General features: G+C 49.3%; 1 protein-coding gene across 4 annotated transcripts in view; it reads left to right on the forward strand.

Moving 5' to 3' along the window:
* Positions 1–15,721, forward strand: part of GALNTL6 (polypeptide N-acetylgalactosaminyltransferase like 6) — an 803,528-nt gene that overhangs the window by 771,212 nt on the left and 16,595 nt on the right. For all 4 annotated transcript variants that reach the window (XM_032470884.1, XM_032470880.1, XM_032470881.1 and 1 more), the window contains one exon: positions 7,917–8,033. In XM_032470884.1, coding sequence (XP_032326775.1) covers positions 7,917–8,033 — 117 coding nt within the window. The remainder of the gene's footprint in view (positions 1–7,916; positions 8,034–15,721) is intronic.

The following is a 15,721-nucleotide window of genomic DNA, read 5'->3' on the forward strand; positions in this document are numbered from 1 at the left end:
AGCCAAGAACCAGCTGCTCCTGAAGGTTTTCCCTTCAAAGCAGCACCCCAGCTCATAGACCCCGGGGCACGCGCGCCACGAGTGCTGTTTGCAGTGTGGGGAGTGACACCTTCTCTCCACAGATGGCTCAGATTGACTCCCAACTTTCAGATGTCCTCTTGGCACGTTTTCCTGCACACATTCCCGAGCTCCCCCTGGCAAATCTTCCCTCACACCTCATCCCCCTCCTGCTGCACAGCTTCGGCTTCCTGACCTGAGCTGCGTGAGGTGCAAAGGGAGAGCCAGGGAGGGAGTAACCCTGAGCACCTCCTGAGCTGCTCTTGCCCTCCACACAGGGCGTCTGCCTTCACGTTTCTGACGCACAACACGCTTTTGTCTCACAACACATGTGTGCGTAACTCACCGCCAACGTGAAGAACGGTCACTCGAGCTTTCAGAAACCTCTGCTCGGCCCGGCCAGCTGGTCACCTGCCTGCCAGGCCGCGGCCCCGTTCCGGCAGTGCACTCGTGACAGAATCTATAGCAAACCTGTTCCTTCCTTGACTCTACGAAATTACACCAGCAAAACTTAACCCCCCCCCCAAATTTATATTAAGAGTTCAATTTTTTTTTTAATTTAAGTACAGGCAGTTACAGTGTGTCAATTTCTGGTGTCCAGCACAATGTCCCAGTCATGCATATACGTACATATATCCTTTTCATATTCCTTTTCATTAAGGGTTATTACAAGATATTGAATATAGTTCCCTGTGCTACATAGAAGAAATTTGCTTTTTTAAATCTATTTTTTATATATAGTGGCCAACATTTGCAAATCACTAAGAGTTCAAATTTATACTCTTGTGTGTTCAAAAGAGCAAAATGGTTCCATATTCTCTGCTTTGCAAAGAAAATACCTGGCTCCAGATGGACACAGAAGGAGGTCTTTCCCTAGTCAATCGCATAGGGCAGGCAGCTCTAGCAAACTCACACATTCTCATGCAAAAGAATGAGGCTGGAACTTCCCTGATATCATACACAAAGTTTAACTCAACATGGATCAAAGACCTAAACACAAGGGCTAAAATTACAAAATTCTTAGAATAAATCATACTAGGAAATCTTCATGGCACTGGATTTGGCAATGGTTTCTTAAATATGACACCAAAAGCAGGCAACAAGAGAAAAAATAGATAAACTCAACTTGATTAAAAATAAAAACTTTTGTGCATCAAAAGACACTACCAACAGAGTGAAAAAGGCAACCTACAAAATAGGAAAAAAAATGTTTGCAAACTATATATCCAAGAACTCCTACAACTCAACAACAAAGACGAACAGCCCTAGTCAAAAACAGGCAAAGGACCTGAATGGACATTTTCCCAGAGAAGACATCCAAATGCCCCGTAAGCACAGGAGATGTTCAGCGTCACTAGTTATTGGGGAAATGCACGTTGAAACCGCGATGAGAGACCACTGTACATCCACCAGCACGGCTACGGCCAAAACCGGAAAACAAGCAGCGCCCGCAAGGGGGTGAGGACGTCAGAACCATTGCTCATCGCGGGAGGTGGAGGGGGGGGGGATGCAAAACGGTGTGGCTGCCACGGAAGATAACGTGGTGCTTCCTCAGAAAGGAAACACGGAGAGACCGTATGACTCGGCAATTCCACTCCTGGGCAGAAACCCAGAATTACTGAGAACAGGTATGCAAGCAAGCATTCGAACGCCCGCGCTCACAGTACCATTCACAATAGCCAAGAGGTGGAAACAGCCCGTGTCCATCAAAGGATGAACGAATAAACGGAAGGTGTTGGATAGATAGAGACACTACTTACAATAGAATATTACTCAGCCTTAAAAAGGAATGAAGTTCTGCTACATGCGACTAAGCCTTAAAAACACTGTGCTACGCGAAGTAAGCGTGACACAAATGGACGTGCGCGTGGGACGTCTCAGTCTATTGGAAATGGGACGTCACCACATCTACCATCACAAGGGATCCAGAGGCAAAAATAAACAAAGCAACACACAAGGCGAAGCCCCCGTTTCCGACCACTTACAGGGCGCGAGACCACGGACCTTGCAGGCAGCCGTCCCATCTTCACGGCCCTGGGAGGCACTCCTGTCCTCGTCTTAGACATCTCGTGCTGGCCCGGAGGTGCGGCAGGGCCGCTGACACGCCCCGCGGCTGCTGCAGGCAGGTGTCGCAGGGCCAGCCGCGCCACCTCCAGGTCCTGAAGGCAGCCAGGAGGCCCGGGGCCCGCTTCCCCGGGGGCAGCGGGAGCCGGGGCGCGGGGGCGGGGGGGCAGACGGGCACGCGCAGAGCCGCCGCGCGCGCTTCCGGCCGCAGGTGCGGGTGGTCAGCGCCTTGGGTTCCCGGCACGCCGGGGTGGCGGAGGGCAGGGCGGCGCAGACCTCCATCCTGGGCGCACTCCTGACCCAGGGCCCCGGGGACCTGGTGCAGCGCCCTGACCGGGGCACAGAGATGTCAGACCACAGGGACAGGCTGAGGACCTAGGCCTGCACCCTGCTATCTCGGGCTTTACGGGGTAGGTCTCCCCCAAGGACTTCCCCACCAGTGAACTCCAGTTCTGCAAACCAGCACCGCTACGCCCACCCCCACCCCCTTTTCCCACCCTCGCCTGGCCCCCAGGCTAAAGGAAGATGCTTATTCTCTGCCCCTTTCCATTTATACCAAGTAAATTGTTACAGAGTCCAAACCCCTGCTTTACCCACGACAGGCCAACAATTGGGAGATGAAGCGTTGGGGCAAGGAAAAATGACTTTTTTCAGAAAGCCAGTAGGCTGAGAAGATGGGGGACTAACGTCCCAGAGAACCCTCTTCCCCAAGTCAGAACTCAGACTCCTTCTATACTGAGAATGGGAGGGGGTGGCTGGTTGTTGCAAACACCACTTCTTGGTGTGCGAATCCTTTGTTCTTGCAGCTGTCCTCGTGGGTCAGGGCATGATGGTCCTATAAACCTCCAACAAGACAAATGCTATTCTCTGTTCTGCAACTTTTTCTCTCTACAGGAATGGAAAGTGTTATTCCTGTAAAGGTCAGAGCCTTGAGAGTGGGCTCTCCTGTGTGGTTCAGGCTCCAGGCAACACCTTTTACAAAAGGTGCAGAACCAGCATGACTGAGCACAGGGTTAGAGCTGAAGGACCAGATCTAACATGGAGTCAGATTTGTTCTTCCTTGTTACAAAATAAAGGTGAAGCATCCCTCGCCCCACCCCCATCCCGTGTTAAATACCTGAGAGGAATCTTCCGGAAGGCAGAGCCACTCATACCTGTTTACACTGGTCGTAGGGCCCCAGTGCCCACCAGCCCACACACATTAGGGACCAGGAGATGGAAGACGGGTCATCTGCTGCTTGTGGTTACGCCCACCCCTCCCCCAGCTCCACTTCCTGAAGTCCTCAACTAAATGTTATTACTAATTGGGCAGGGATGAGGTCAGGGGTTCATTTATTTTTTGATCTTTTTTGTTCCCTGATTAAAAGAAAGGTTACCTTGGTTTTCACCCTCAGACATGGATGTAGGTACCTTTTTTTGTATGTTGTCATGTTTGGAGCAATTGTGATGGATGAGGCATATGCTGGGTGTGGAAAGAGTATGACTTCGCCATGCGATTTGCAAACGGGGAGGGAGGCAAGCTACTGTGTGTGTCTGATTTCTTAATTTACACTATAGAGTGAATTCTTCACACAATGTCAAGTTTTTAACTTGCATGTACTGGAGTATTTATTCCATCTATTAAAATGTTATGCTTCTCAGGGAGAAAAAGTCTTCTGCTGAGCCATCCCAATTCCATGCCCTAAAGAACGCCTGGCACTGTCAGATCTCCAGGTTTGTGTGCATTTCTGACCCCTAAGGCTCCGGGGTCCTTCTGTCCTTCTGCTCCAGATCCAGTTCTGCTCGCCCGGCAGAGCCCCTTCCCGCACCATCCCTTGGCATTTAGTGATTGAAGAGGATGCCTCCGAGGGGTCCCTCCGCCAGACGGCAGGCTGCAGAGGGCCAGGGAAGGGCTGCCTCTCCTTTGTCTCGGCACCTCCATCCACGCTCCTCAGAGCTCCCTGCGTTCAGAAGCACTCGTTCAATGATGACTTCTTATAAATGGAGGATTGGCTTTAAAAAGGAGAGCATGGCTGAGGGTATAGGAAGACTGTCTTTGTGCCTGGGAGGCAGAACCCAGACCTGCTCCATCTCCATTCCTCCATCCCGTCCTCCGTCCTCACTACACTAATGTCTTCTCTCTTTCCAGCTCTGCCCACAAGTTTGTGGTCTGTGAAAACAGAACACAGCGAGTCCCTTCCCCCCACTTTGTCCTTACACTCGTTCCTGCTCAAGCACTCCGTCACACTCTGATCCTGTCCCGTGTCTCCCAGGATTCCCTGGCACGATGTCGGTGATGCCAAGCCCTGACGCCGGACGTCGTAGGAGCAGAGCATGGAAACGCCCTGCCCTGTCACAGGTGTACTCGGTGTCCCCGCCCCAGATTTAGGCGTGTGTCTGTGTGTGAGCTGCCCTCCTTCAGCCACAGATGCAGAGCCCACTTCGAAAGAAGTATATATGTGTGATTTTTCTTGTCTGCATTTTTTGGGTTTGTTTTTTTTTTTTTTTTTTTTGGCTTTTTTCTAAAGAAATCTCCATTCCAACGAAGAAGCAAGCATCAGGGTCCTTTCTGTTGGGATTTTATTCACCTGTTTGTTGTGATGGAGCTGTCTGTGAGCCAGGGAAGGGAGGGGAACGTGGGCTGGAGAGATGAGGGTAAAAGAGAAATGGCAATGCTGTCTGATGTGCCCTGAGCCCAGGCGCGTGCCTCGTCCTCCCGTGAACTCAGTGGCTCCTCTCTGGCACAGCCACGGGCTGAGATTTACACAGATGCCAACAATCAAGCCTTTGAAACTTGAAATTTTTTTTCCAAAGCTGTTTATCCCATTGTCTACCCTGATGCCATTTGCGTGAGAATTTGGAAAATTTGGGTTTAGAGAACGGTTTCCTCATCCCCGGCCAGAGCCATCTGGAGCTCACAGCAGTTAGAAACAAAATGAGGCCCGCTGATGGCTTCAGTGCAGACCCGCAGGCAGATCTGCGGCCGGCATCCCTGGCTGGTCCACGTCCTTTTCTTCCCTGTGTCCTTCTCTTCCAAGAGCAGGGCCCGTCCGGCTACTCCCTCTGCAGCCTTGTGGCCAGAAACCTATAAGGAGCTGCTTTCCATCAAAGCGGATCTGAGCTGCTGGGCTCAGGGCGAGGGAGTCAGAGTGCCCTGAAGGTGCCTTCAGCTTAAATTGACACCGGTTCTCCAAGAAGAGTGAGTCTGGGAGTTTAGCGGCCAAGAATGAAAAGACAGCTCTGCCCAGAGCTCTGTCTGGCTGCGCTGGGAGGGAAGCAGCGTTAGAAACCGGCTCACTGGGCCCCGCCGAGGTCAGACACGAGCTGAGCATGGAGTCTGCCAGGCCTCAGACAGCGAGGGCAAAATCTGACCTCTGACCCTCGGGGTGCTTCTGCTCCACCAAATAAACTCCATCACACGCCTAGAGCTACTGTGACAGGAAGCCTGTTTTCAGCTTGGCTCCCCAAATTCCACAGTAAAACTCCCCGGTGCTTGTTTGGGGCAAAGGTGAAGGCAGGGGGGGAGACTCAGCTGCACCCTGCTGCGGCCAAGTTCATCGCCTGTCCGGCAGGATCCTCCACGAGACTAAGAGGAGGAAGGCAATTCATTTGCAGGGGCGGGGTGTTGCGTTTTCCCCAATTCGGGGTTCCGGTGTGGAGGCTGCGGCGTCCAGGAAAGCAAGCACGGAAGTGTTTGTGTGTGTCCCCTTACAGTTGGTGGGTTTGATTTTGCAAAAGTGTCCGTCGCTCTCCTTGGATTCTCAGAGAGGTCTGTAGGCCAAACTAGGTTAAGAACCGTCACCCTGTGTCCTGCCTTATTTCACGGCCCCTGTCATGAGGGACAGAGAGCCTGAAAGTAGGGGTCCAGGAGTGGGAGGTGAAGCCCAGCTGTTGCCAAATTCCCTGAATAAAGAAAGTGGTACCAACCATACTGGTTCCCTCCTGAATGACACCATCGCCCTCTGCTCTCCAGCACACCCCCTCCGGCATCGTTTGTTCCATTCACGGTACCCAGTGTATCTCATAACAAGCTTCCCTCTGCCTCACTGCTCCCTCCCCAGAGGAGCAGGCTCAGTTCACGCATCCTTCCATCCTGGAGACGCTCCTGACCTTACCCCTCATCCTGGGCAAAAGAACCTTGACCGAAATGATCCCTTGGGTACATCCCATTCTAGCTTCCATTCTTAGCAGGACCTAAAGGGATTATTATAATCCAGGGCAGTGCGAGGGCAGGAACAGGACTGAGATCACTGCGCCTACCTTACCTAAGCACCACACCTAAGGAGCAAGCTGTGAGCAGCCCCCAGCCCTGAGGCAGGGTGTGGTTCCCACAGTGCTGTCTCTCCCGTTTTGCTGATACTCTAGGATGGCGTGTAACTTCTCATCCAGGAGAAACACTAAACCAGGACAACAGGTGCAGACCAAGACCTCCCCAGGCAGACAAGGGCGTCAGGCAGATACGCCCCGCACAGTGGCCCCTCCTTCCCTCACCTTCACCTGCACCTCCTGCCTCCTCCTGGCACCCTCCCAGCTAAGGAAGTGATGGGAGGAGATGCTTTGAAGCAGGAAGATAACCAATTCTAAGTTAAGAACTACCTGAAAAGACATCCAGATGGTCGACAGGCACATGAAAAGATGCTCAACATCGCTAATTATCAGAGAAATGCAGATCAAAACTACAATGAGGTTTCCCCTCACACCAGTCAGCCATCATCAAGAAGTCTACAAATAATAAATGCTGGAGAGAGTATGGAGAAAAGGGAACCCTCCTACACTGTTAGTGGGAATGTAAATTGGTGCAGCCACCATGGAGAGCAGTTGGAGGTTCCTTAAAAAGCTAAAAATAGACTTACCACATGATCCAGTAATCCACTCCTCGGCATATATCTGGAGAAAACTATAATTTGAAAAGACACCTGCACCCCAATGTTCACAGCAGCACTATTTACAACAGCCAAGACATGGAAACAACCTAAATGTCCACCAAGAGATGACTGGATAAAGAAGATGTGGTGTACAATGGAGTACCACTTAGCCATAAAAGAGAATGAAATAACGCCATTTGCAGCAACATGGATGGTCATTTAGCAACAGAGATGGTCACATTGAGTGAAGTAAGTCAGACAGAGAAAGACAACTATCATATGATATCATTTATATACGGAATCTTAAAAAAAGATACAAATTCTACTTACAAACCAAAAACAGACTCACGGACATTTAAAACAAACGATTGCTACCAAAGGGGAAAGTGCAGGGAGGGATCAGGGGCTGGGGATTAACAGACACACACTATGATGTATAAAATAGATAAACAACAAGGGCCTACTGTAGAGCCCAGGGAACTATATTCCAATTCTTGTAATAACATAAAGGAAAAGAATCTGAAAAGAAAAAGTATATATGTATGTATATGTATAACTGAATCACTGTGCTGTACACCTGAAACTAATACTGTAAAACAGCTACAGTTCCATTTAAAAAAAAAAAAAACTTTAAAAAAAAGCTACCTGAAAAAGAAAAATCCCCCATTTACAGAAGTCATAAACTCTGTGTTCAGGCCCCTGTGCTGAAGCATCACCCTTGGCTGCCGTTTTGCTGTTAAACCTTCACGTGTTCTTTTACACGTAGACTAGACAGTGTTATAGTTTATCCCCTGATTTCTGTCCAGAAATTGCGTATACATTTAAGGCATCATTCAATAATCATTAAACTAAAAGACAAAAAGCAAAACTCTGAATCAACACGGGGATTGTGAGGAGGCAGGGGGGACAATGAAAAGCAGCCCCGCGCTCACCCTGTCTTCTCTCCCACAGCTTCGAAACGTGGCAGCGAATCTCTGCGTGGACAGCAAGCACGGGGCCACGGGCACGGAGCTGAGGCTGGATGTCTGCGTCAAGGACGGATCTGAAAGGACGTGGTCTCACGAGCAGGTATGTCGTGGGAGTGGGGGGTGGGGCTGGGGCAGGCACAGCGGGGACACGGTGGGGACAAGTCTCTGGATGGGACCTGGGTGAAGCCCTGGTTCCAGTCTCTAGCCAGCTCTGCAGGCAAGTGAATCACTAAACTTTCTTGTTTTTGCTTCTTCTCAGAGAGGCCGTGATATTCAGTGGAAGGAATGTATTAAAATGGGCTTTAAGTTAACAGAAACGGGGGGGGGGGGGATGTTGATTGTGACGCTAGTCTTCTACTTCCTTTCCCAGAACGATAGTTTTCAAACCGTGATGAGCTCTCGGGGTGTGACGTCACTCTCCCAAGCACGTTTCACCGAAAGGCTTCGTTATTCTCTGTTTCTATGACTTCATCTAACCTTGTTTCCCCCCGGGCTGGTTCCTGAAAAGGACGCTGCACCCACACCTCTGTGCTGTCGGAGCAGCTTGCCGTCTTACAGGTGCAGGGCGACCCGGAGGCTCTAACTCCCCAGCACAGACTTCAGGGGATGCTTCAGGACTAGTTACTGCTTTTGCTTGAAAAACATTTCAGTGCGACTCAGTTTATTAAGTGACGTGTGATTCTGGACCCTCTTTGAAACGTGACAATGTTTGTAAGGGGCTTCCCTCACACTGTCACCTGTCAGAGAGAACAGACGGTGGGTAGACTTGTGTCTGCCCCTTTCTATCGTTTTAATTTTAAATCACGAAATATTTCAAATCGGAAATACCAAAAATGTAGCATATCGTGGCGCACTCATCACGCAGATTGGACGAGTGTTTACAGCTATTGCCGTGTCTTTTTAGAAGAAAAAAAATGTACAGATGCAGTTAAAGCCCGCCCCCCCCCCCCTTGGAAGGACACAAGCCTAGTTCAAGGTCGTCTGTCCTGCTTGGACTTTCTGTTTCCCGGAATTGGCGGTAATGTGTCTCTTATGAAAACCAAAAGGGAAGGCAGGCGGTTGCAGGAAGGCATCAGTGCTCGCCTGTGACTGCGTTGCCCGAGTTTGTCCTGTACGCGAAGTGAGCAGAGACCCCGCGCAGCCTGGGATCTTCGAGCTGTCCCGGCGCGCAGAGATGCCGCGCGCCGCCCTCCCTCCTCTCCCCGCTGCCTCCCTGCTGCTTCCTGCCCCTCCTCTGACCTGCCCCGCAGCGCGGAGCCGCCGCCAGGGAAGCCGCGGTAGACCGAGCCCACAGCATAGCCAGAATTAACTCGGTCCCTAGCCCGACACCACCCCTCTCCCGGCCGGGAACCCGGTCCTTGTCCTCTCAGCCCGCAGACTCGCCGTGTTCCGGAAGGATCGTGCACCTGCAGTCGGGCCGACCTAGATTCCAGCCGGTTGAACGGCAGTATCCTTGTGAACCTGTTAAACCTTTCGAGGCCACGGCCCCTCCACCTTTAAACGGGGACAATAATACCCGCCTCACGAGCAGGGTTATCACCAGAATGGGCAACAGCCCTGACGTCGCAGCATCGCCCACAGATAGCAGGCGCGGAGCAGACACACCTCCCTCTGCCTCCGCACAGCCCTCCCCCAGATCACTTTACACTCACAGCAAGCCGGAAATCTCCCACTGCCCAAGGCAGCCGCCAGAATGCCAAATACTATTTCTCTTCACTCAAATGTACCCTGCAGTACGGACTGCATGGGGTTTTAAAGAAGGCCCTGCAGCTCCAGGGGGCACTGATGGGCACGAAGTATTGGTAAAAGCTGACTTGCCTCCTCCTTCCTGTCTCTTTCTATAAGCACCATGGCAGTGTTCCCAGGGAGGTGAATAGTGCCTGTTCCCTCTAAGAAGCAATTCCGACCTCAGCCTGGGAGCAAGAGAGAAGGCTTCAGAGGCACCTAGAGGGGAAAGGGGTATTTTTTAAAGGAAAAAAGAAAATGCCATAAAACAACAACTCTGTATCTGTTGGGCTAAACTTCTCTCTACCCCCTCTGTTCAGCCCAACCAGGAAACACACTTAGCAGCCACCTGGTGGACAGGAAGAATGCATACCTGAACGCCTGAATCAGGCTTAATCTCTCCATCCCCTGGAATGTTCTAGAATGAAATATGCTCTGGGCTGCAGCTGTTATTTGATAGCTGAAAATAAATGCAAATAAAACCAACTATATTGCATACACTGAAACCTGTTGTTCAGTCCTTCCCCCAGGCCCCGCCCCGCCCCGCCTTGGGCTAAACTGCAAAAATCTATTATGTGTAATTCAAGAAATAGTCACCAGAGGGCAGCACCAGACAAGCAGACAACTACAAGACGACCAAGACACAGTTAATACAACTCCTTAAACAGATTTCCAGAGATGGAAATAGGAGCTGCAGGAGAATCGGCAAGGTGGACGGGAGGTGAAAAGTGAATCGTATCCGAAACACCAATCGCCATATATTGACTTGGAGGTTAAAACCTGACAAGGCGCTTTGTTTTCCAGTACTTGACCGTAGGCTTTATTTGTGACATGACTCAATAACTTGCAAGAATTAGGACTCACTCTTCTACATTTAGATTAAAAGTCCTGGTTGAGAAAAGCGTATCAGGACCGGAGAATTAGAGGTATGCTTTTTGATGCAAAAAGAACACAAGAGGGGCACTTATGAGTTGAAATGATCTTTGTCTGCTTTTTAATGGCAAAGAATAAAACACACGTGAATAAACAAAATAGCTCCATAGGGGAGTAAAGGCGAGTCTGTGGAAGCCCATGGGTAGGAGAACGGCCTTCTGTTGCAGGACAGGAGGTGACCAAGCGGTCTCCTTGCAGGGAAGCCAGCCTCGGGTTCAAGGGTCAGCCCTCCATGGAGCTGCTTGGCCTCACGGCCGCACGTGGGCTAGCTTTCAGTTTCCTTTAGGGACTAAGAAAGAAAAGGAAACTGGCCTCAGCAGGCCTGGGAGGTCTGGAAAGGACACTCCCCACCTGCCTTTGTGGGTCTGAGTGTGCGCGAGGGGCGAGGAGTGGGGCCCTGCATCCCCGCGCGCAGCCCTGACCTCGCGCGGGGAAGGCACGGTCCTGCCAAGGGTGCTGAGACGCGCGCCCCGCCGCCCTGCGCAGACCCGGACGCGAGGCCAGCAGAGGGGGTGGCAAGTCAGCGCGCCAGGGAAGGGCAGCTGCTGGGATGCACGGGCTCAGCCTGGAGACCGAGCGCGCCGGCCGTCCGGACCACGCAGGGCAACACACAGCGTCTCCGATCTCTGCCAACCGCGAGCCGATGGAGTGAAATCCAACTGCCCACAGAGGGAAGAACCGTTTCAGTCCTCTAGAGTCAGGTAGCAAGACTACGGTACTGTGTTCTGTGCGAGTCTCCTGAGCCGGTTCACACAGTACAAGACAGACTCAGGCAAAGTCACACACAGTGCGTTCATACTAAAGCCAAGAAGTAGGCCTTCCGCATCATTCTGAATCTGTTTTCAAGTGTCAGCACGGAGAAGAAAAGGGAGAAATTAACACCAATTTACCCCAAAGTTAAGAAATTTGAAGTTGCAAAAAAAAAAAAAATATATCAGGAGGCCCTGTGCAGGAAACCCGAATAAAATCTAAATACTTCTCGGCTGCAAGGAGCAGCCCAAGGGTGGGAGGCCAAGTACCAGCGTCATGACATCACCTGTGCAAACCACGAAGTCCTGGCTGACGTCTGCTTCTTCCTGCCCTGACGTGATTGCACACAGGAAAGTGGGACAAAGAAATGCAACGCTGGGGCCGATGGGCTCCACCTGACCACCAGGATAAGCTCCAAGGCAGGAGAGAGCGTTTGGAAGACATGAGACAGAAAAATCTTAGCTAATGGCAGGTGTGGAAGAATAAAACAGCCCATATAATCTGAAGACATGTCACCTGGGATGCAGAAAAATAAGCACCAGGTAATAGTAGTAGTAATAATAACAACAACAACAACAACAACAATAATAATAATAATGCATAAAACACTGTGAGGACCACAAGCTACCGACCAGCCTACACGTCTGAGAATGGTTAACTGCACTATAATAACAAACCTAGAAACAAGAAATAAAAATCCACCCGAGGGTGCCCTGAGATGGACTTGTGACAACAGGTGTATAAATCGGCCAAGAGGGGAGTGTGCCCATCTGCTTTTGGACTTAACTACTGTACTGAATGAAAAGTAAGAAAGGTAAACAGTAAGAAAGTAAAAAGTAAGGGAAAACTGTCTATGAAAGAATACACAAGCCTTGAAGTGTGGGGTGCAGACCCACGTACCCCTGTGGGACAGCTGCCCCCACCTGGATGGGGAGAGACTCTGCTGGGTGCTGATTACAGCACCTTTCAGCCCTGGCTCCCATGTGCATAAAAACCAAAAAGAGGAAGAGAGACAAAGAGGAAAATGGATAAACCAGTCAAGACCTCTGGTTCCTGCATTGGCTGCACTGCTGAGGGTACCACGGAGATGTGATATTTAAATAACATACAGACACGGAAGCCACCTAGATGTCCATCGATAGATGATTGGATAAAGAAGATGTGGTATATTTATACAATGGAATACTACTCAGCCATAAAAAAGGAATGAAATAATGCCATCTGCAACCACATGGATGGACCTGGAGAATGTCATACTAAGTGAAGTAAGTCAGACAGAGAAAGACAAATATCATATGATATCACTTCTATGTGGAATCTAAAAAAATGACACACATGAACTTATTTACAAAACAGGAACAAACTCACAGACATAGAAAACAAACTTACAGTTACCAGGGGGAAAAGAAAGGGGGACAGATAAGTTAGGAATTTGGAATTAAATACACACTAATATATATATCAGAGATAAACAACAAGAACCTACTATATAGCACAAGGAACTATATTCAACTTCTTATAATAACATATAATGGAAAAAAGTCTGAAAAAAAAAGTATATGTATAACTGAATCACTATACCGTACACCAGAAACTAACTCAACATTGTAAATCAACTACACTTCAATTTTTAAAAAATGGCAATAAAAATAAATAACATAAAGATTTAATCAATGATAGGTTTATAGGCCAGGACATTTTTATTCCCACAATAGGTAACCAAGCCTGGAATCACTGAAGGTGAAAGCTCAAAAAATAATCATCATCATTGCTATTGTTGTAATTAGACATGAACAACACAGATCCATTGGAGAAACTGAACAGCCTAATTGGTTCATCTTGACGTTATCCCGGTGCACTGGCTGTTAATATAATGAGTGCACATTTTTGCTTACTCAGTAGAAATTTCATTGGACACTAATTAAATGTCATGAATTGTCCTGAGGGCTAGAAACACAAAGATGAAGAAGATACGACTCCCGCCATCAAGGGTCTCATTGTCTAGAGAGGGATGTAGAAGCACAGATGGATGGTGGTGATGAAGTTAAGGAGAGGGAGGGAGGGAGGGAATGTTCAGAGTGAAGGAAGGATGGGTGAGCTGTAATGAGGCTGGCTGGTGAACGAGGGCCTTCCAGTCAAAGAAAGCCTCATAAAGTCACAGAAGGGAGAACACATACGGCCTGCTTCGTGCAAGCAACTACACTTTGTAACTGAGGTGTAGCTGACAAACAACACTACATTAGTTTCATGTGCACAACACGTTGACATTGGTATAGACTGTGAAATGATCACCCCATTTATGGCAGTAAACATCCGTCACCAGAGTTGCAGAATTTTTTCCCTTATGATGAGAACTTATGTACCCTCTTAGCAAATGACAAATGTTTTATTATTGCTAGAACATAACTAAAGGGGAAAGGATGCAGCTGAGGAAAATGGTGGAAAGTCCTTTGTGTGTTAAAGAGTTTGAACTTTGTTCTCTAAGGGTTATGGGAAAATATGGGGAGGTTTCAGGTTAAGAGGTAGCATGGTCAAAGAGGTAATTCAGGATTGCTATGAAGGAACCAAAAGAGGAAGGTGGGAAAAGACACCGATTAGGTCATTTCACCAGCCCAGGCAGGATGCGTGGAGAGGGAAGGTGGTGGAGACAGAGGGGAAGGGGCCATGGCCTGCAGTATCTGGGAGACACAGTGGCGAGACTTGGAGATGGAGTGGATGGCGAGGGGGAGGGAGACGAAGGAGGTGGAGACGAAGGAAGACCCCCGGGGTTGAGAGGCTGGATCACGTAACCACCAACTGACACAAAATAGGAGTAGGAGCAGGCTTAGAAAGGAAGAAAATCAAGGGAATTCAGGAGACATTGACCTTGAGATGTCCATGGGGCATGCAGTTGGGAACCTCTATGTTGGACGTGACATGGATGATGAGTTTTCCGCATACTGGCGCGAGCTGAACTGAGCATGTCTAAGACCAACTAGAGAAGGCACACAGACTGGGTCAGAGGAACCCTGAGCTGCCCCTGCACTGAAGGGATGGTTAAAAATGGACCACGACTAGGCGAGAGTCCTCGGATAACACGGGAGCTCAGTATCTCAAAACCCAAGGGAGTCGTAAGTCCCAATCTGAAGGCAGTGATCAAAGTCAGAAGTAGCTAAACAGACACTTGTCCCTGAGAAGTGATTCCCCTCCGTAGGATTTGAATGAATCTAAGCATGTCTCAGCCCACAGTCGTATTAAAGACACAAAACCAGCAACAACTCTAGGAAAAGAGACCGTGCAATTGCTCCTCATGAGTCTGTTTCAGGCGCCTCACCTAAAATCCCCTTCTTCTGTAGGAAACATCCTACCCTGTCCTGTCTTCCGGGGAAACGGAACACAGCCTCGCATCAGTCACGCCTCCCAGACAACACGTTCAGATGTTAGGTTTAGCTCAGGTCTTTCCGACTTCCTTCAGACCACTTCACCCAGCTTTTTCACGTTTTCAGCAGTTTCCCCACCACTTGCCTGTTTTTGTTAGCCATCCCTGGAATTTTGCCTGATTCTCTGCATTTTAATACCCAGGACATCCTGAAGGCCTGGTCAGAGCCAAGTGTGTCGTCTACACACAACCCAGCACCATGCTTGCTTTTAATGTCGACAGAGTCTCCCAGAAAAATAAAGATTTTACAGTTCACAGCTTGGCTTCTCAGGCCGGCCGATCTGAGTCCTATGGTAAGAATTCGATGACCTCACTGAGATGTTGGGATTGGAAGAAATCCTGGGGCCGGTCTAGTCCATTTTCCCACTTGCTTAAGGATTTCTCCTGCTGAACCCCTCAAGTCGTGGTCCAGCTCAAACTCAAGAAATACCCTTTCTTTATAGAAGTGTTGTTGTTTTAATTTAATACATGGTAAAATCAGTTTGGTGTATCACAGGGAGCACTTTTTAAATAATAGACTGGACGCATGGCACAGAATAGACCAGCACAGGAAAAGGTCGGATGCGATGTCAGGGTCTACTAAAGGCAGTGAGGACAAATACCATTTCAGGAAACTTCTGTTCAGTTCAGGGGGTGGAGGGAGGACACCTGTGTGTGTGTAAACTGAATCTCTTTCTGCGAGTCACGGTCCGAAATGCTTTGCATTGCCCGGTGGAATTACTCCTGGCAACCCCAGGAAATCAATTTCCCTGTTCGTGACTTCCTCAAGCTTAGTTTTCATTTAAATCAAAATTTGCAAGTTGCTGCGGTCACTCCAGCTCAACCCCACTCCTGGTCTGTTCTCAGTGAATCTGCCCATTTAGGTGAACTGTGAAGCATTGAATCCACTAACATTTTACCTAAGTGAAGACTGGAAAGAGCTTCATTAGCAGGTTTGTCCCTCTGTCCCTCCGTGCCTCTCT

This window comes from Camelus ferus, chromosome 31, assembly GCF_009834535.1.
Source record: "Camelus ferus isolate YT-003-E chromosome 31, BCGSAC_Cfer_1.0, whole genome shotgun sequence".
Classification (NCBI taxonomy): Eukaryota; Metazoa; Chordata; class Mammalia; order Artiodactyla; family Camelidae; genus Camelus; species Camelus ferus.